This window comes from Raphanus sativus, chromosome 2 (assembly GCF_000801105.2).
Source record: "Raphanus sativus cultivar WK10039 chromosome 2, ASM80110v3, whole genome shotgun sequence".
NCBI classification, from domain to species: Eukaryota; Viridiplantae; Streptophyta; class Magnoliopsida; order Brassicales; family Brassicaceae; genus Raphanus; species Raphanus sativus.
The window spans coordinates 3,894,524-3,915,191 of record NC_079512.1 but is presented as its reverse complement, the minus strand read 5'-3'; the positions used below and the strand labels follow the sequence as shown (position 1 = coordinate 3,915,191).

The 20,668-nt window shown below is 33.7% G+C and overlaps 4 protein-coding genes across 4 annotated transcripts; 2 read left to right on the top strand and 2 right to left on the bottom strand.

The window, feature by feature from the left end:
• The first annotated feature begins 261 nt into the window (after positions 1-261).
• On the top strand, positions 262-2,099 carry LOC108842176 (uncharacterized). The gene is made up of 2 exons (XM_018615010.2): positions 262-1,568; positions 1,692-2,099. The coding sequence occupies exons 1-2, from the start codon at positions 303-305 to the stop codon at positions 1,899-1,901; spliced, it is 1,476 nt and encodes a 491-aa protein (XP_018470512.2). The 5' UTR covers positions 262-302; the 3' UTR covers positions 1,902-2,099.
• Positions 2,100-4,062: 1,963 nt separating this feature from the next.
• LOC108808312 (uncharacterized) lies at positions 4,063-6,201 on the top strand. Its single transcript, XM_057003997.1, has 4 exons — positions 4,063-4,197; positions 5,013-5,150; positions 5,747-6,035; positions 6,119-6,201. Exons 1-4 carry the CDS (start codon positions 4,063-4,065, stop codon positions 6,199-6,201), a joined length of 645 nt encoding a protein of 214 aa, XP_056859977.1.
• Positions 6,202-9,107: 2,906 nt separating this feature from the next.
• On the bottom strand, positions 9,108-10,140 carry LOC130508470 (uncharacterized). The gene is made up of 5 exons (XM_057003996.1): positions 10,044-10,140; positions 9,841-9,957; positions 9,620-9,758; positions 9,372-9,542; positions 9,108-9,309 (listed from the first exon to the last, which is right to left on the bottom strand). The coding sequence occupies exons 1-5, from the start codon at positions 10,138-10,140 to the stop codon at positions 9,108-9,110; spliced, it is 726 nt and encodes a 241-aa protein (XP_056859976.1).
• A 1,516-nt stretch (positions 10,141-11,656) lies between these two features.
• LOC108843245 (wax ester synthase/diacylglycerol acyltransferase 2-like) lies at positions 11,657-14,410 on the bottom strand. The gene is made up of 7 exons (XM_018616392.2): positions 14,218-14,410; positions 13,549-14,115; positions 13,391-13,457; positions 13,204-13,298; positions 12,883-13,092; positions 12,650-12,787; positions 11,657-12,181 (listed from the first exon to the last, which is right to left on the bottom strand). Exons 1-7 carry the CDS (start codon positions 14,404-14,406, stop codon positions 12,014-12,016), a joined length of 1,434 nt encoding a protein of 477 aa, XP_018471894.2. The 5' UTR covers positions 14,407-14,410; the 3' UTR covers positions 11,657-12,013.
• Positions 14,411-20,668: the final 6,258 nt, after the last annotated feature.

The window sequence follows — 20,668 nt, the reverse complement described above, 5'->3', positions numbered from 1 at the left end:
TCACTGACCGTAAGAAAATTTAGGTGAAGCAATGTGATTGATAACTCTATTATTGTCTAATCCATTACGAATAACAAGTGGGCGTACTATACATCTATTCACTTCCATCACGAGTACCAGATGTACCAAACAAAGCCCACGACGTGGTTCCTTCTAACTAATACGATTGTTTCGGGCGATGTGGCAAAACCGCAAGACAAAGTGCTCCTCGTCGAGCGGTCGAGAAGTTTACTTTTCACGAAAGAACTGACACGTGCAAAGACGTGGCGATACGTGTCATTCAGAAGTTTAAAGAAAAGAAAATGTCTGTTGCGGTTCCACATCTTCCCAAAGTGTTTATTATCCATCCTCAGTGGCAGTTGAGATTCCATCATGTAGTAAGCAAACTCGCAAGTACAATGACGAACCTATTTGCTCTGTGTCTTGTCTTTGGCACTTTACTTGCGGCGGAAGTATGGTCACCGAGCCCAGCCACGACCACTCAACAGACGGTGGTATCGGAGGAAGACGTCATCGTCAAAGACGGCCATCGCGTGGTGGTCGTTGAGTACGACCGCGACGGGAAAACCAATACCAGAGTATCCATCTCGCCTCCGTCGTCGGCGGACGGAGAAGAACAAAAACAAGAGAAGGAAACTACTCTCTTTAGACACGCTAAAGCGAAAGCGAAGGAAACGGCGTCGTATCTTCCAAACGTTGGTCAAGGCATCTCGCAGCCGGTCGCCACGGAGGAGGCACGTGATCACCACGCGACGGCTGGGGAAGTCATATGCGACGCGTTTGGTAAGTGCAGGAAGAAGATCGCGAATGTTGTCGGTCGGGCTAAAGACAGAGCCAGTGATGCCGTAGATGGTGTCGGAGAGAAGATCTCTGATGCAGAGGACGCTGCGGCGGGTAAGGCTTACGATGTGAAGGAGACGGTTGCACGTGGGGCACGTGACGTGGATGAAACGGTTGCTGATAAAGCCGGCTACGCTAAGGAGAAGGTAGCAGAGACGGCGTATGAGGCGAAGGAGGGTATGGCCCATAAAGCTCAAGATGCTAAAGAAAAAGTAGCCGAAAAGGCCCACAACGTGAAGGAGACAATGGCCCATAAGGCCCATGAGTCGAAGGAGCGGGTGAAAGATGAAGTGAGAGAAAAGGCTCATGAACTGAAGGAGAAGGCGGCTCACAAGTCCCATACCGCGTGGGAGAGAGTTAAGTTTTCGGCGCGTGAAATCGGTTCAGCGACTGCGAAGGCGCTGAGTCCGACGAAGGTAGCGACCGTGGTGGGGCTGACAGCTATTGCGGCTGCGTTTGGGACTTCCGTGTGGGTCACGTTTGTGTCAAGCTACGTGTTGGCCTCAGTGTTGGGGAGGCAGCAGTTCGGGGTGGTGCAGAGCAAGCTGTATCCGGTTTACTTCAAGGCAACCTCTGTTGGAATATTGATTGGTTTGCTTGGTCACGTGCTTAGCCGGAGGCGGAAACTACTCACTGACGCAACGGAGATGTGGCAAGGCGTGAACCTTTTGTCTGCTTTCTTTATGATTGAGGCTAATAAGTCATTTGTCGAGCCACGTGCCACCAAGGTATATCTACACTTCCCTAGCCAGTTTGGCTTTAGTAAAATAGTCCAGTGATGTTAGTGTAGTGATCATTATGTTATGTGTCATGAACAGATTTAATGTTGTGTTATATATCGTTGTTGATAGGCAATGTTTGAGAGGATGAAGGCGGAGAAGGAAGACGGAAGAGGAGGGGGAGAGAGGACGAGTGAGCAAGAAGTGAGGAGGAAACTGGAGAAGCTAAGCGAGAGGCTGAGCAAGCTCAACACATACTCCTCTTGGTTAAACATAATGATGCTCATGTCTCTAACCTGGCACTTTGTTTATCTCGGCCAGCGACTAGGCGCTGCTTGTTGATGAATATGCCTTTGTTAATTTGTCTTAAGTGTGTGTATGTCCTGTTTCTGAACCTAACTTTTGTTGTTGTGGTTGTTGTTTTCTGACGTACTTCTCACGGTGTCATAGTTTTATGTTGTGTTGTTAATGTCATATGTAGATATGTCTTGTACTTTGTTCATGCCTTGACTTTTGTGTTTAACGGTTGTTTTTCTTTTTTCCTCTATATATGTACAGAACTTTTAGAGTAAGGTAGCCAATGACTAAGCAAAAGAATGTATACCTACTGAAAGAAGGAAAAATAACAATCGGTATAGCTCGTTGTTGAAAGTAGATCCTTTTAACTAAAAGACTAAAGAAAAACAAAATCGGTATGCACCTGTGCGCATTTTCAGGGGTTTTATGCGATTTTCTCCAAAATATAATATGATAACTTCATACATAATATTTTTTTTTAAAAAAATTGTTTCTCTTCTTGAAAGAGTACACTTTTATATTAAAATGTACGAAGCAATAAGATTATGACATAAGTGTAGAGCAGATGCTAAGACATGAGCTTACATGAGAATTAGGTAGCTGAAACCGATCGATCAAGTTTAAAAGAACTAGAAAATAGAGAGCGATCAAGATATGTCTACTAACTATTTAAGTTCTCACATCAACGTTTGAAACTTGAGGAAACACAACACACAGTTGTACAAACATTTTTAAATAAAGAGAAAATTGTACAAATAAGATTGATTGAGAACCTAAATGTTTCACTCTAAGAGCATCCTTAATGGAATAAGTGAAGGGATATAGATTAGATGTGAAAAATTAATAAAATAATGTAAAAGATGAAGTTTAGTAATAATTAGTAGTGGGATAAAACCAGGAGCTGCGCCCTTGCTATTGAATCTGCTCTCACTGTTCTCGAAGAAGTTGCTATTGTATCTTAATAATTATATAATTTAATAATGTTAAAAAAATTTTAAAACATTAAAAATAATTTTTAAATTGAAAACATAAAAAAGTAATAATAAATTTTATTTGAAAATAAAAAGATATCCAATATACAATTTCAACTTATTATTGAAAAAAATGAAACATATAAATGAAAAACATAAAAAAAAACAAACATATTAATTAAAATACACAAATATTTTATTTAATGAATAGAAAATTCACCAAAACACTTCTTGCATAGTAACAAAAAACACATCTTTCATTAATTTTTCCTTTTTTTCTTTTATTATATTTCCATAAGATGTGATGAAATATTGCAATAAAAATGCTCTAGCAACCAATGAAGGAGTAGACAGACTGTTTGACAGTTCAAAAACATATGAGTGGGACTTGACAGTTGAAAGAAATATATCTATCATAACCAACCTCCCAAATTGACTTTTGAAAAGAATTATCAATATTTAATTCAATCATTTTATTTAAATTATATAAATGTAAATGATTATAGAAAAAAAATATATAATAAAATTATATGATATCAAACTTTATAAATAAAATTAATACTAATTTAAAAATCTCTAATTTCTATCAGTTATTATATTTAAACTGTTTTTCTTTGACGATTTTTTAGTGTGATCAACACAATTTTTTGATCTTGTGCTTTTTGGCCGACGTCCATGAGGTCGGCTGTACTCTTCCTTTAGTTTGTTTTCCTTGTTTCAATTTAGTTTTCAGTAATATTGAGTGAAGAATCTGTTGTCTCTTATTCCAATCATCATTCTTCTTATTTCTCCAAATGTGAGTTTTTATGTGACCTTGATCCAATGACAAACCTTGGATTATTGTGTAGATGTCTTCCCGCTTTCATTCTCTGTATGCGGCTTCCATTGTGTAACTCTTGAATTTTTTTGTTTGCAATTGAGATCTGGTTTTCTTCAATGGATTTGGGATCTAGGGATTACAAAGTTGAGTCTTATATTTTGTGGGATAGTAACTCCAGAGTGAGACTTCCAGCGGTAAAGATGATGATGATTGATCACCCTGAGGTGGAGTGGTTTTGGTGGATTGATTCCAACAGAGATTTTCATTGATATGGAATTCACTCCATTATCGTTACCAAAACTTTGTGGTTTATGGTTGGCCGAATATTATGTACTATATACAAAGTTGGACAGTGGTTAAGGCCAACTATCAATGGTCAATGGAGGTAATTGATATTTGAAAGAGTATGGACCCAATGAGTCTTGAGTACGCTAAGTGGGGTCCAATCCAAAAGACTAGTTTCAGAGACCGCTTGCTCTCCTTACCGGTTACCCCTTCTTCAACTCATTCTCTTCTGCCACTTTATTTCTCTTTACTAGACTTTCTTGAGGTGTTCTGCTTCTTAATTTATGTCTTAAGGGTTGTTGTTGTTTCTTTTTTGCTGTAATAAGTTGCTACTACAACATTGTAAAATCTTTTCAAAATGGTATAAATTTTAATATTTCACTCAAAAAAGAACCGTACACTGTGATATAGTGGTCAAAGTTTAAAATTTTCTACATCAGATTTAAGGGTTTGATTCATAGAAAATACAATTTCTTACAGATTAAATGATACAAGGCTTTTCAAAAATTCCAGAATCAGGAATGTCTCAAATTATATGAAAAATCTGTTCAAAAATAAAAATAAGACCCTTTTGAATATTTGAAATAAGAATATTTTTCAAAAATACTTTAATTAAAATATTTATTGAAATTATAAATCCCAAATACTTTTTCTATATTTTATGGGGAAATTTCACTTGTACCACTTTGGTGATACCACTTTCTATGTATACCATTAGTATATAGCCATTTTCAGAAATACCTAATATATATAATTACAATGACTAAACTAACCCTAAAGCTTTTTTCTCTCGATCCACCACGGCGGCGCTTTGAAATCCGATCACGTTTTTGTACGCGATTGAAAAGAGGTTTCGATCTTCCACCGTAAGCTCCTCTTTTGAAGTGGCGTCTTTGACGAATTGCTCCGTGAACTGTACCATGTCCTCGTAAAACGCTCCGCTTGCTCGGCGAGCTTTGCCACGTAAACGTACTGGTCTCTGTTTAATTTCGCCGGCGCCGTTAGAGAGAAAAAGTGAGAGAGAAAGAGAGAGTTAAAGGAGCGCTCGGAAATTGAGATTCTGAACTCGAAAACGCACAGGAGACAGTGGTAGAGTTACTAGGAGTGCTAGGTCGTCGTCCATGGCTTCCCATTGTAGTCTGTTGCAGCTCTCGCGACGAACTCCACGCCGTCTCCTCTTCCTTATCCACTCTTCCTTTCATCTCCTTTGCTGCCTTGGTACTATTCTCTTCTTCAACTTGTTGATTGTTTCGGTTTTGAACTTGTTGATTTCGTATTCTTTAGTGTTCTGGAGAATCTAATGTTCTTTGATTCGAAAAAGAGAATCTTGTTGTTTAATCACTCGCTTTTGCTTTATCCTGATCAGTGTACTTCCTCTACACTATGTTCACATTCAACCTCTATGTTGTATTTGCAAGTACAGTGATTTGGCTGAGAGAGAACAAACTATTGTATAAAACAAATTATTAATGCTTATTTTGTCATTAGGTTTTTCTTCCCATTTTTGATATTGGATTCTTTAGTGTTCTGTTCCTGATTTTGAGAAGACTCTTGTTGTTTAGTCACTTGCTTGCGTCATCATGACCAGCCATCGATTCAGCATTAGATTATGTTACATTATGTTTGGATTAATTTTTATATATATAGGATTCTTAGTGTTCTGTATCCGTGGAGATCTAATGTATACTTGATTTGAGAACAAAATGCTCTTGTTGATGACTCATTTACTTGTTCAGTTTTAACATTAGATTATGTTACACTCTCCTTCCTCCTTTAGATTATGTTCACATTCGATGTCTGTTGCTTGTATGCAGTACAGTGATCTGGGAGAGAGGGACCGAGCTATGGTTTTGGAGAAATTTCGACAAGCAACAATCAACTGGAACCAGCAACTTAACTCTGCAGTAGAAGAAGGTTTGGAAGAGAGTGAAGCAAGAGAAGAAGAAGATGAAAAGAAATCTCATCTGGTGGTTGTGACTGATGTTTGTCTTCCCATGCTTTCATCTGGAGAGTCTTCTCTTTCCTCACGAGTTCTCGTCAACTACGAGCTTCCTACTAAGAAGGAAACTTATTCTAGGCATTTAACATCTTGCTTAGCTTCAGGTTCTTTCTCTCAAAAACAAACTCCTCTGTTCATCATCATCAGAGCCTATTTTTTTAACATTTGAAACTTTCTCTTTTTAAAGGTGGGATTGTCATAAACATGGTTATTGGCTTCTTCATTTTCACCTACTTTACAGCTCCCCCTGTCCCTCAACTTCCAACTTGAAGCTCGTGAAATGGGTCTACGAAGTTATGGAGAAGAAAGATCAAAGAACCAAAGCAGCCTATGTTTCGAAGAATCTGTCCCAAGGCGTCAGTGCTTGAAGAGCAAACAAGAGTTTATAAATTATTTATAAAAGTTTATAAAACAGTAGTTTATAAGTCTATTTATAAAGGTTTATAAATTATTTGTAAGAGTTTCTATTCCATTTATAAAGGTTTATAAAATAATTAATAAAGTTTATAAACCATTTATAAAAAAATGCTATGAAAGTTTATAAACAATTTATAAGGGGTATGTATACAATTTATAAGGTTTAAAAGTTTAGGAATCAATTATAACGTCTCTTAGATCATTTATAAGAGTCTATAAAAATTTATAAAGACTTATAAAAAAAATTTATAAGAGTTTCTAAAATAATTTATAAGGGTTTATAAGGATATATAAATAATTAATAAGAACTTGTAAATCATTTGTAAACTTTATTTAAAGCAATGTGAAGTGTTTATAAATTTATAAATTAGAGATTTGTAGAGACTCATAAATCATTTATAATAGTTCATAAAACAATTGGTAAAGCTTATAATCTATTTATAAAAGTTTATAAATTATTTTAAAGAGTCTCTAATCCAATTATAAAGGTTTATATAAAACAATTAATAAAGTCTATAAACCATTTATAACTGTTTATAAAAACGTCATGAAAGTTTATAAACTATTTATAAGGGGTATGTATACAATTCATAAGGTTTATTGGTTTATGAATCACTTAGAAAATCTCTTAAATCATTTATAAGAGTCTATAACCATTTAGAAAGACTTATTAAACAAGTTATAAGAGTTGATAAAATAATTTTATAGGGTTTTAAAAGGTATGTAAATAATTTATAAGAGTTTATAAAACATTTATAAAAACAATTTATACGAATATGTTCTAAACAACCGACTTCGTAAACTCTTTAAATGTTGTTCAATTCAGTCTTAATGTGTGTGAGTTTCTCTCTACAACATCAATCATACAGTTATTTGCTAAAAAAATCAATTTGTTCCAAGTTTTTAAACAAGAGTTGATCGCATATATCTATAAAAACATATAAATGTGTGTAACTTGAGAATTCTTGTGAGGAATGCTAGACAGAATGAGTATAAGGAATTCAAAAATCATTTATGAAAGTTTTAAACTGATTTATAAGAGTTTATAAATTGTTTTCAGGAATCTTTTTGTCAACTGAATGATAAGTGTTTATGAAGAAATTTATAAAGGTTTATAAACTGATTTATAATGGCTTATAAGCTGATTTTTTAAAAATCGCTCAAAAAGACCATGAACGCAAAAAAGCTTTGCAAAACATATACTTTTGTATCATCCCATGTGAGAAACATTCTGTAAAAGTCTCAATGCATACTCATAGTCTATTACAAGAAACAAAATGTAGTAAAAAGAGTAGTCTCAGTTACTTAGCTGCATTATAACAGGTCATTTCTCTAGTCAATAATTCTAAGTTCAAATCAGTGTTTATAAATCATTTCTAAGAATGTATATAAACTATTTATAAAGGTTTATAAATCAGTTATAAGAATATATAAAAATATTTATAAGGTTTTATAAACACCATAGAATAGTTAATATACTGTTTTGTGGAAGTACTTCTCGGGGATTCTTGCTCATTTAAACACCATAGCATAACTAATACTGCTCACTAAAATATCTGTTGAGACAAATCATTACGAAGATACTAGAGAGTTAATCCGCTTTCTCTTTCACGCACAACTGCTTTACAAATAAAAGAAGCGTGAAAAACCAGAACTTTAGTAAAGCTACAAGATCATCCAGACCAGAGTATATATAAACCATTATAAATAACTTAGAAACCATTACAAATGATCTATAAATCTTTAGAAATTATTTATAAACCCTTATAAATTATATATAATTTCTTACAAATAATTTATAAACCATTATAACTAATATATAAACATTTTATAAACCATTATAACTAATTTATAAAGGTTTATAAAATATTTAAAAGGGTTTATAAAACTATTTACAAGAACTTAAAAGCTATTTATAAGAGTTTATACATTTATTTAAAAGTGTTTATAAATTAATTACAAGGTCATATATCTATTTATAAGAGTTTATAAATCTATTTATAAGGGTTTATTCCAAAGATTATAAGAATTTAATAATCTTCATAACACAATGTATAAGAGTTTATAAATCAATTTATAGATCAGTTAGAAGAGTTTATAGATCATTTACAAATTCTCTATTCTTTTCTAGCCATCTTATAATTTTTGTAAGAATTTATAAATGATCTATATTCTCTATTTATAAGTTCTCAATTTTTTTTCTTAATTGTAAGATTATAAGAATTTAATAATCTTCATAACACAGTTTATAAGAGTTTATAAATCAATTTATAAATCAGTTAGAAGAGTTTATAGATCATTTATAAATTCATACAAAAATTATAAGTAAATCTTTATGAAAGTATTTATAAAGTTTCTCAATTTGCAGATGGCAAATCTTGCTGGTTATGTCATTGGACCATCAGGTCTAAGCATGTTTGTCTCCAGCTTTAGGAGAGAAAATATGAATGAAGCCCAGCGGTTTTCAATTCTTGAGCAGATTATTTTAGAAATCCCATTCTTTCCATCACTTGAGCTTCTGTTCTCCGTCCTCACATCTGCAACATCCAGAGGTGCAATGTACATCAGGATTTGCCTGGTTGCGAAGACGAGTTTCTTCAGCACGAGGCTCCTGTCCTCAGTCGCTTCCACAGATACACTGAAGGAGATACTGAGAAAGAGCGGTCCATGACTCAGTGTCCCCTCTCTGCTTCAGCAACGCGTCGAGTCGGGTCACCCCGTCACGTTACCGGAGCTCCGGCTCATCTCCAAGCGCCTACTCAGATCAAGAACCCAAGAACCACACGTTGGAAGATCTCTTTGAGTGGCTTAACTACAGACTTGGTTAACGCGGAGGTTTCCTCAGCTTCCTCTTGCTTTCTACTCACGGATGCAAACTGTCCTGCAGAGTTAAGAAGCGCAACTCCTGTGACTTGCTCTGGTAATCCCACCGCAACTGACAAAGCTGTGAATCCCCCTAGGCTGTGCAAAAAAAAGTTCGTTTCAGTTACGGATTTGACCAAAAAAGAGCGATAGAGAGTTACCTGTTTCCAACCACAACAGCTGGCTCTTTGACAATCTCTTTGATAAAGTCAATAACTTGATCTGTCCAAACCATTGCATCATACTCTATGAGAGCTTTGTCACTCCATCCGAAACCGAGTAAGTCCAAGGCGTACACTTTGTACTTCTTAGCCAGTTCAGGAATGTTATACCTATTACAATTGCAGTCTCAGTGTCCCCAACTCAAGAGAGAATCATAATCTAAATGATTTAGATGTTAGCATGTTACCTCCAGTGAAAGACAGAAGCACCAAAGCCATGAATAAGAACAAGAGGCAAGCCATCTCCTTGAACCACATAATGAATCTTGTGACCTCTCCATTCCCAAAAGTTATATCTTTCTGGTTTAAAAGCTAATCTATCCCCACCTAAATAAAGAATCATCATCCAATTAAACAGAGAAGCCAAAGAGCCACAATATTTTAAATAATAAAGCTTCAAGATTCAAACCTTGAATTAGCTGAGAAGCAGCTGATGATGGTGAAGGAGGAGTGCCCATGACTGAAACTCCAGAAGCAATAATCCCTCTCACTGCAAAACCCCTTCTGCTGATTTCACATTTGTTCCCTTCATTGCAAAAAGATCAAAACTTTTAATGAGATTCAAAGCTTAATCTAAGGAGAATCTGATGGAAAAGGGTGGAGAGAACTTACTTGGTCGACGAGTTTGAGCAGGAAAGGTGGGTCTTTTAGATAATGAGCTGAATAGTTCTGTTCTAACAGACGGTGTTACAGCACATGAAGCCGACATCGGTTGATTCTCACAGAGAGAAACAGATGTTTAAGGATTCTTGAGAGCTAAAAAGATGCACCGAATGTGTGAGTGTGTGGGTGAACTTGCGAGAGAGTTGTGGGGACGCCTGAGCCAGACAAGTTGAACCCTCTACTCGAAGGCGTACCATAGAACAAAAGCACCAGTGGCAAAGAGAGCAGTCCGAGTCCCTCACTCATCGTTACCTGAAATGAGAGGCGTACTCAATTGCAATTCCACAGTCACCGATAGGAGACGATACATCAGGCGAGAGAAACCTGTAGCTGGGGAGAAGGAGAGTAATCTAGGTTTAATTATCTAAGGATAAAATGGTATTTTGATCATTAAAAATCTGGTGGTATAGTTGGTTAGTGTATAATTGAAAAGTGGTAGTTAGAAAATGGTATTAATGGCACTTTCTCATATTTTATTTGAATATTAGTATAAATAAATATATACATCAATCTAATTTCGTAAGTAGTTTTTTAATTAACAAAATAACGCTATTATAATTTTTTTTAATGTTGAATAATCCAACAAATCATCGTATTTTTTTGTCTAAAAAAAGTGGTTTCACCTCTTTACTGAAAACTCAAACATTGTAAATAATCTCTCCTAACGTGAGTTGAACCCGAGTGGCAGAAGTTACAGCCGCAACCCCTTTACCACTAGACCAACTCAAACATTGGTCAAATCAGCGTATTTGATCTTCAAAGTATCATTTTCACCATTTCTAGCTCAATTGATAATCATTTTTCTTTGCTTTGTTATTAAAATATGAATAATAGTTTTTATAGAAATTATATGATAGTGTAATTAACAATTTGACGAGTGTAAAAAAAATCTAAAATGAGCTAAAAAGATCTGGTGCAATCATCAAAAACACAATTCATCATCTAATTGGCACGTCTTCTTCCGTCACTTGCCTTTCAATAGATAGCTGTCAAACTTTCTATCTTACGGTTATATATGGGATTTATCCACAGAGTGCATATACGGGCCCCTTAACCTCACATAGGATAAGGTGTGAAATGTGTGTTTAACGTGTCTGCTTGTTCAGAAACTATCCACCTCTTTAGAAATTGAATCCACCTCTTTAGAAATTGAAGCAACATTTATGTTCTTGTGGCAATAAATAGCACAACGTTCTTGCATAATACTCCCTCTGTTTTTTAAAGATGTATGTTTTAGGATTTTTTTTTGTTTCAAAAAGATGTATTTTTCATATTTTCAATGTAATTTTTGTCAACTAATTATGAATAATTGTGAATCTCAAAAACATTGATTGCATTTCTTGAAATTTTATTGGTTTAGAAATATAGGAAATGTAAAATAACAAAAAACTATGCACTAATAAGTAAATTTTAATATGTTTTATTAAAAAGTGTGAAAATCTCAAAACATGTATTATTTAAAAACAGAGGGAGTAAAAGACACATCATTTATGGTAAATAGTTATACTCCTTCTGTTTCATTATAAGTGTCGTTTTAGACTTGTGCACACGGATTAAGAAAACATTTAATTTTGCATATTTTCAATATAAAAACATCATTACCGATACAATTCAACCAATAGAAAAATAGAATGGAGAATAAAGTTAATAAATTTTGCATTGAAACTCTAAAACGACACTTATTTTGCAACGAAAAAAATTCTCTAAAATGACACTTAATATGAAACAGAGGGAGTACATGCTAATAACACACATATCTTAGGAAATGAATAATTGACAACACGCACAAATCTACGTAATAGTTTCGTTATTGAAAACATTTATTGAAACATTAATACATCGGTAACACAAATATCATAGAAATTGGGAGTAATAGTTTGGGACGAGTAGGTTTTGATCTTTATATCAAACATTTCGTTTTAAACGTTCAAGTCAGTAGAACATTTTTCTTCTGCAGCTGATTTCATCATCTTGAGAGCTTCGACCATGTGATCACAAAGGTGATGAGGGTCTGGAATTACGTCCAGATCAACTCCAAGATTGATGATAACTTTGTTTACATAGCTTGTTATGTGGACAATGAGTGCCTTATCCAAGAAATAGCATGTTGTTAGTCTCGTCTATATATATATATATATATATATATATATATATATATTTATTTGTTTGTTCAACCCAATGATAAGTTAGACGAAAACAAAAATAAAAATCCCAATAACTATCAATTTATCATCTCTTAGTTGTTTACCATTTTTGTGTTATAAAAGAAAAAAGTCACCATTTTAGAAGGAAAAGAATCATCATTCATGAGTTTTTACCAAGTCTTTTATAAATAAAATATATAGAAAAAAAAATATTAGGAAAAGAGAAGATGAAAGTCTCTTATTTTTAGGGATTCTATTCAATTTTTGAAAAACTCTTTTATTTCATAGTGATTAATGTAATTTTAGTTAATTACATTATTAAAATTTAGTGTAAGAAACTCAATGAATATCTACAGCAACACTGATGCTCTTAGACTTGCAAACGAGATCAAAGAAGACATAGGGTGATACCTGCGGAAAACCAGATATACTTGCGGCAACATAAGATATTTGGTGGTCGAAAAGACTTATTTCTTCGGATGGACCGGCAACATTCGACAATATGATTGTTGATCGTTCGAAAATTCTCATTGCAAGAGTTCTTAGTGCCTGTTTTCCACCCTCACACAACCAAATGAATCCATTAGGATTCATCATTCAAATATATCTGAAACGATCGAAGTACGAAAGATATACTAACTTACCTTGAATCCGAAAACTTCCACGGTCAATTTGAGCAACACATAGGAAAATAAAGGCTCGAGTGAGAGTTTTTTTCGATCCATAATTTTTTTGGCTCGTCGGATGTATTCAAATATATCGTTTTCAGATCTCATCCATAACGGAATCATAACATAACCAATTGAGTTTCCCCATCTTGAGGTTGAACGTTTCGCCATCATTTTAGCAAGATCCTAGATTATATATATGACAAAAGAAAATTAATCAAGGCGTTGAAGTGATAATATATAAATATAGAAATATTTAAGACCGTTTTCGCATGTTTTTTTTTTTTTAATTTGCACCTCAATTTTTTTATTTGATCTTAGGTTAAAGAATACAACAGCTCGATGGCAAACATTTTCAAGAGATCTCTTTAACTTCGAATTTGTTTCAGAATCTGTTTCCAGAAGATCAAGACAAGAATTATAAGAAACGTTAATAAATACAATTTGAGAATAGTACTTAATATAAATGTATAGAAAGATTTACCATATTTTTGACTCAAATATCGTGAAAGACCAGCTTGCACCATTCCAAGAATAACATCATTCACAGTCTGATTAAGAGAGGACACGAAATTATTAAAGTTCACGTTTGGTCAACTATTAATTAAATAATAAACAATACAGAAAAAAGAACCAACATACCATATTCATTGCGTTCTTCACGAATTTTACATCGTCCAAACTAATAACTCTATGAATAAACTTGTTAGGGCTAAGTGTAGCACTTGGTTTCTCCATAAGTGGAGTTGCAGCGTCGCGGACGGAACATAAAATGAGCAGAAACTTGTAAACTTCAACAAAAGTGTTGCACATTAGTCTTATTATAAACCACAAGCGAGCAAGCAACGACCACCAAACATTGGTTACTTGGCTTTTCTTTGGAGCAACCAAAGTGGGTAATGCCTCTAAGTCACTTGTTTTCCGACTACAAGCGAGTAAAAGAGACATAAGTGACATCCCATCACCCAAGGAGTGATGAAATCTCGCCACAAGAAGAGATTCGGCATCTGATGTTTTAATATTGAGTATATGTATCTCCCATAACGGTTTACACTTATCAATTGGTGAAAAAACCATATTTGATGTATAATCCTCAAGAAATTGATCAGGATTTTCAATCGTGGGATCTATATTCGGAACAACTACATGATCTTTAATGTTTACTTTTGTGGGAACCCATCTTTGTTTGCGTTCACCAGGACCTGTCTCCTACAAAGTTAACATAAACAAATATGTTCAAAGTCCCGCGCAAATATCGTTGCAAGAATATATATATATATATGAAAATATAAACATGTGTGTTATAATTACTAGTATGCTAGAGAAACGTGGATGGTTGAGCAAAGTGTTCTTCAAGCCTTCAATAAAGGCTGATGGATTGGCTTCGTTTTTGAATCCGATGGTTACGATGTTGAAGCAATCAAGGCCTGGCATGGTGAACAGCCGTGAAAACGGGCTGACAGGCACCTCTCCAGCAGTCATTTCCTTCTCCATTGTCATATCTTCTTTCTCTTTTGGCTGTTTATATGAATAACTCCACAAAGTGCATGGTTGAGTTATATACACATGCTACGGTTGACGTAGCTATCAATATTATTGTATTTCAAGATGTTGAAAAGATGACTATTATATTTTAAGCTTTACAAAAACGTCTTCTTTTTTTTCTCTCGAAAATCATCTATTATTTGTAGATTCCTTTGATCATGAGTTTTCGTAGAAAATAATTTTTTTTTCCTAATATTATACTCATTTTTCTTTTACTTATATAATTTTTTCTTTTCATTCATTACATCAACAAATACGATATTTTTGCAAAAGCTACTCCTATCAATGAAGACTTTGCAAAACACTTCAATGCTTCATATCTCACTGCTTACAAATCTTTTCGTAACATTCATTACTACTTACTAGTTTTACGAACGGACTTTACAGTAAAAAAAACTCGAACTATAGGGTTTTCATTCCAATCTTTTCAGGACGCATGCATTGTTTTTCGTTTCGTTTTAAAGAATTGATTTTTATTTGTTTCACTAAGTTATGAGCTAAAACCTTGTTCATCATTTCAGGCTAAAACCAGATCCTGTAATATCGGCATCCCGGGGTCCATAAGACAATACGATACAGATGCTTGATCGTAATTCATTTCATAATACTTTTCTTCTGCCAAAGTTAGAAAAAAACACGACTTGAACTCTAACAAACTCGTTTAAAATGTGTGCCTGCTTTCAAATTTTCAGGAAACCCAACGTCTTTGTTCATGAATTGTCTATATACAATAATACATGTAGGGTTTATATATATAGTAATTTCTAAAATTGACTCAACATGTCTGATTCTGGAGACTGTAGAGTTACCAGCAAAGTAGGGAATATGTTATTGCCAATAAGTGTGCAATCCGACAAAAGTCTCCTTATATTGTTTTGGTTGATTCAGAAGTGATGAACCGAAGTAGAGATCCTAAGAAACACAATTTTAGTCTTAGGTGAAACGAACATTCGGTCAAAAATTAATGAGGATTGTACGAATCGAAAAAGGATACCAATACTAATCCTACGAACAATTTTGTGGCTAAATACACAAAGCCTTATTACATGTGTAATTGTCTATTTGAATTATGTTTTAGCCACCAAAAAACAAATACCTGTGGTGTCTTTATTCATCAACTTTTATCTTTTAAAAAAAAAATTTAAACAATCACCATATTGGATTCACATCACCTGCTTAGTATATCATCATTTGAGCTTCTATCTCAAAATTTCAAGTATACATATTTTCAACTGTAACATTCATTACGAATATACCTACTTTACTAACAATCAAATAAAAAATGGGAAAGCATGTATTAATTATTAGTTAATCTTCATTATGAATACACCCCTATTTTTAACAATTTAGCTACGAATATACTAATTAGTTAAATTATTTTTGACATTAATTATTAAAAACATATCAATTACTATTTTGTCAAATGATAATAAAATAAAAAAATAATCCTGACGGATCTTAATCTAGTTTCGGTTTATGAAGAAAAGTCAATAAGACACGAGACTAATTTGCTTAAAACCAATGAAAGATAATGATATTAGTAAAATGCGAAAACAGTGAAAAGTTAGATGTTATTATGGTGTTAAAACATACAAAATTACCTCCAAAGCCCTTACGAAAATTTATTCTGGGTTAATATTATTGTATTTGTATCTAGCATTAATATTTCTTAAAGATTTTGCGAAGATTTTGTCAGAAAAAATCAGCCATATAATTTATAAAATTAATAAAAATTTATATTTCTCTCTGTCATTATCGTTGAGCTGTTGGTTTCTATCTCCACTTTCATCTTCAATTTCTTATTTGTTTTGCCAATGAATCTAAACAAAATAAAAGAAGATATGAGTTCCAAACAAGTTCATGACCTCATAGGTTTATCTATTTTTCTCTGTTTTCTTTCTCCACATAATCACTTGACCATACCCCAACCACTCATTACCACAATCCCAAACAGCTGACAGAAACTCTTTCTACAAGTCCGCAAGCTCAGGGTCGCCGCCACCACAGCAGTACCAACAAAACTCAGCCGGTGTTTTGAAAAGGAACACGTAAGTGATCTGGTGAAGAATAGAAGAGGTACGTAGACCGAGGAAATACGGACAGGAAAGTGCGAAACATCACTGGGTTTTGTACATGGACGTCTTTCTTTCATCGCTAACCAATCTAGTGGAGAAGGTGGTGGCTCTGGCGGAGGGATAACCATGCTAAGCTCGGTTATAGAAAGCATTAGACTGTTTAATTTTATTTTTGTGTTGATAATATTTCTTGTAACCGATGAGAGATTAATTACTTAATTTTCTTCCAAGCGATGAGGGATGGTTTTTACAAAACCGATTTAAAGATATTTTAGTATGGTTTACTTACTTTTTGGCTTGTTAAACTTTCTTGTAACCAATGATGTAATATGTTATCATGTAATGAAAATTTCTTAACGTAAAAGTTGTTGTCTTAATGAAATTGTCTATATTAGCATGCAGTGGTTAAACTCAAACTTTAGCCATTTACAAGTCTTGTTTTCTTAGAAAATATGGAAACTTGAATTGTTATGTAACCAAATGATAATTACTTTAACTTAAGAAATATATATAACCAATGATGTCATAAACAATTGTTAAACGAACATACAACTATTGTTTATGTATGTGTTTAAGTTGAAAATATTAATTTTTGGACAGCTAATATAGTATATACCCGGTTAGACAATGAGTTACATGGGATAAAAATTAATTTTGGTATTGTCAATTTGTTAGACAGTTGTAAAATATTTACATGGTTAACAAATAAGTTATTTGGGATAATACTTGTATGAATTTTGTACATCACAATCTTTGATTACCATAAGAATCAAAATCATAAATATGACATATGAAATGAAGATAAAAATAACGTTTAAGTATATGTGTTCGTTGGTACATATCAAATTTTGGACAGCTATTATTACACTTACACCTTTAGAAAATGAGTTGCTTAAGATTGAAATTGGATTTGTTGGTAATATTCGGTTGTAGTACTCTTAATATTTACACAACTAGGATATGACCCGCGCTTTGCACGGAGTGAAAGAAATAATGAATAGTTTTACGTAGATAATATTAATTTGTTAATTATTAATCTACATATATAGTATGCATGTGTAAAATATGATAAAAGTGAGAAAATGATAACACGAATATATGCATTAGATGATACAAATAACAAACATCATGTCTTATGTTAAAAAGTTGAGGATCGACATATTGGAAAAAAATAAGATTATAGTATGGATTTGTATTTGTTTCAAAATAAAAGAATCTATCTAAATTTTGGAATGGGTCTTTCACTTAAAACTTATAAGACATAATTATTTTCATAATATAAGTGCAGAATAATATTAAAAAACATAAATAAGACAATAAAACTCGATAATAATAAAACAGGAAAAGAGGGAAAAACAATTAAAAACATTAAAACATCAGAATCGCCGCTTAGTAAAATTAAAATCCATTGTCTGCAATCATATAAAGAGGAAAAACAAAGTTTAGTAGCATAAATATTTACATATTTAATTAAGAAACTAAGTGAATTAAATATAATACCTCTTCCTGAAAGCATAGATTTCTCCGTGACTTCCATATTGCCATTTTCATTGTGAAGATTTTAAGGTCGTAATTTTGGAAACATTTTGAACATATGTTTACGTTTTAAAATCGATGCATTAAGAATGTTTCAGTTACGTTTTCATTTATATAGTTTTTGTTAAAAAAAATTGAAATTTTTTTTTTGTTTCCAAAAAATGTTACGTTTTTACTTTGCTTCGTGATGGGCATTTAAGATGTATGTTAAAATATATGCATTATAAAATATGCATTATTAACATATATTTCTTAATATTATTTCAATTATATGTTGGTCTCCTTCCTTTTTTTTTTTTTGTCAACCAAACGATTATATTAAAACAAAAAGTCTAAGTGATTACATCCGGAGCTATGCTCAACAGTGATAAGATAATAACCGGAGGGATTCTCAACGGTTTGATGAACAACATAATGCAGAAACAGAACAATATAACAAAAGATAACAAGTTAACGGGAGATACTTGCTCGACAACAGGAGAACCGTGGGAAATCATCAAGTGCATCCCTGAATAGGTTACTACCACGAGCATGGAATAGTCGTAAACGACGTTGAATAAACCAAACAGCAAAGTTTGGAATGAAGCGGAACAAGCAAGAGCAGCTCTAGCTCCGACGAAGCTCCCCGAAAAGACTAGGTGAATCTCAACACAAACGGAGAGTATAAACATCGTGGATTTGAAACTGACGTTCAAACTGGATGGACCATGAAACCGAATAGTGACCTGTGATGGCTGAGCAAATAGAGTTCTTAAATTAAGCACAACATCACTGATTTGGGCTAGGTGAACCCTGGTCATACCGGATGAGCAATCTGATAAAGGAGACATCTTCACCTTCATGGAGACTCTGAAACTATTGAACTTTGCTGGAGGAGTGGACACTGAGCTCAGTTCTATACTTCGGACCTCGACATTACCGTGTCGGAACCAGCTAAGTATTACCAAAATACATCTGACCAAACAATCCATAAATCCAATCAAACTGAAAGCGCTTGAGTCATTGTTATCGTTGGGTGAGGGGTGAAGAGCTTCATGTAGTGGCCGTATAAATACTCCAGAGACCAATGACGAAAGTAAACCACCACATCTGGTGGGACTCGTCGATGTAAACCAGAGCCCACGGAAGTTTCGTTGTTGTTGGGCACCCGGTTCGAATCTGGAAGAGTGTCTCCCTGTGAGCGTTGAGGGAGTCAACACAGTGGAGGTGTGAAGGCCGGTGAGAGCAGATCTGGCGAGCTTTCCTTCAGAAATAATAGATCTGGCGTTTCCGTTTATACTGAGAGGAGCTACGACGAGGACGCAGTTGGCGACGACTACGAGCTGAACGGGAGCGTTGTTGCCGACGAAGTGAGCTTGGGAAGTGGTGATGCAGAGAAGAGCGGGAGTAGAGTTGAGTGAGAGGATGACGGTGGAGAACAGGATGAGAGACGATGGCGGTGACGGTGGAGAGAGAAAGCTAGAGGAGCGAACAGACGATGGAGAGAGACAAACGTCGGAGCAGAAGACCCGACGCCGGCGGCAGGAGGCCTTACCGGCGTCGAGGAAGAAATGAGTTGACGGCGCCTCGATTGTCGTACCCGAGAGAATTAGGGCGAACTCGCTATCGGAAGTTTTGGTCTCCTTCCTAAAACATCCATAATGTGTGTGTTTTTGTTTTGACTTTTTCGTTTGATCTTTAAAAAAACATATATAGTATGCATGTGTAAAATATGATAAAAGTGAGAAAATGATAACACGAATATATGCATTAGAGGATACAAATAACAAACATCATATCTTATGTTGAAAAGTTGAGGATCGACATATTGGAATAAAATAAGATTATAGTATGGGTTTGTATTTGTTTCAAAATAAAAGAATCTATGTAAATTTTGGAATGTGTCTTTCACTTAAAACTTATAAGACATAATTATTTTCATAATATAAGTGTTTAATAGTATTAAAAAAATAAGACAATAAAACTCGATAATAATAAAACAGCAAAAGAACGCAAAACAATTAAAAAAACATTAAAAACATCAGAATCGCCGCTTAGTAAAATTAAAATCCATTGTCTGCAATCCTATAAAGAGGAAAAACAAAGTTTAGTAGCATAAATAATTTTTTTTTGAATTGAGTAGCATAAATATTTACTTATTTAATTAAGAAACTAAGTGAATTAAATATAATACCTCTTCCTCAAAGCATAGATTCTCCGTGACTTCTATATTGCCATTTTCATTGTGAAGACTTTAAAGTCGTAGTTATGGAAACATTTTGAACATAGGTTACGTTTTAAAATCGACTCATCAAAAATGTTTCAGTTACGTATTCATTTATATAGTTTTTGTTAAAAAATTTTGAAAAATTGTTTTTGTTTCCAAAAAAATGTTACGTTTTTACTTTGCTTCGTGATGGGCGTTTAAGATGTTTGTTAAAATATATGCATTATAAAATATGCATTACTAACATAGCTTTCTCAATATTATTTCAATTATATGTTTGGTCTCCTTCCTAAAAACATTCAATAATGTGTGTGTTTTTGTTTTGACTTTTTCCGTTTGATCTTTTAAAAAAAAAACATATATAGTATGCATGTTGTAAATATGATAAAAAGTGAGAAAA

Coding starts and splice junctions, on each gene's coding strand:
- LOC108842176 (XM_018615010.2), top strand. CDS start 303: ATGTCTGTTGCGGTTCCACATCTTCCCAAAGTGTTTATTATCCATCCT. Junction 1,569..1,691: donor TCGAGCCACGTGCCACCAAG/GTATATCTACAC, acceptor CGTTGTTGATAG/GCAATGTTTGAGAGGATGAA.
- LOC108808312 (XM_057003997.1), top strand. CDS start 4,063: ATGAGTCTTGAGTACGCTAAGTGGGGTCCAATCCAAAAGACTAGTTTC. Junction 5,151..5,746: donor TCATCTCCTTTGCTGCCTTG/GTACTATTCTCT, acceptor GCTTGTATGCAG/TACAGTGATCTGGGAGAGAG. Junction 6,036..6,118: donor AACATCTTGCTTAGCTTCAG/GTTCTTTCTCTC, acceptor CTCTTTTTAAAG/GTGGGATTGTCATAAACATG.
- LOC130508470 (XM_057003996.1), bottom strand. CDS start 10,140: ATGTCGGCTTCATGTGCTGTAACACCGTCTGTTAGAACAGAACTATTC. Junction 9,759..9,840: donor TGCTTCTCAGCTAATTCAAG/GTTTGAATCTTG, acceptor TTCTTTATTTAG/GTGGGGATAGATTAGCTTTT. Junction 9,310..9,371: donor GCTGTTGTGGTTGGAAACAG/GTAACTCTCTAT, acceptor TTTTTTGCACAG/CCTAGGGGGATTCACAGCTT.
- LOC108843245 (XM_018616392.2), bottom strand. CDS start 14,406: ATGACAATGGAGAAGGAAATGACTGCTGGAGAGGTGCCTGTCAGCCCG. Junction 13,458..13,548: donor TGAAGAACGCAATGAATATG/GTATGTTGGTTC, acceptor TCTCTTAATCAG/ACTGTGAATGATGTTATTCT. Junction 12,182..12,649: donor GTATATCTGGTTTTCCGCAG/GTATCACCCTAT, acceptor TTCTTGGATAAG/GCACTCATTGTCCACATAAC.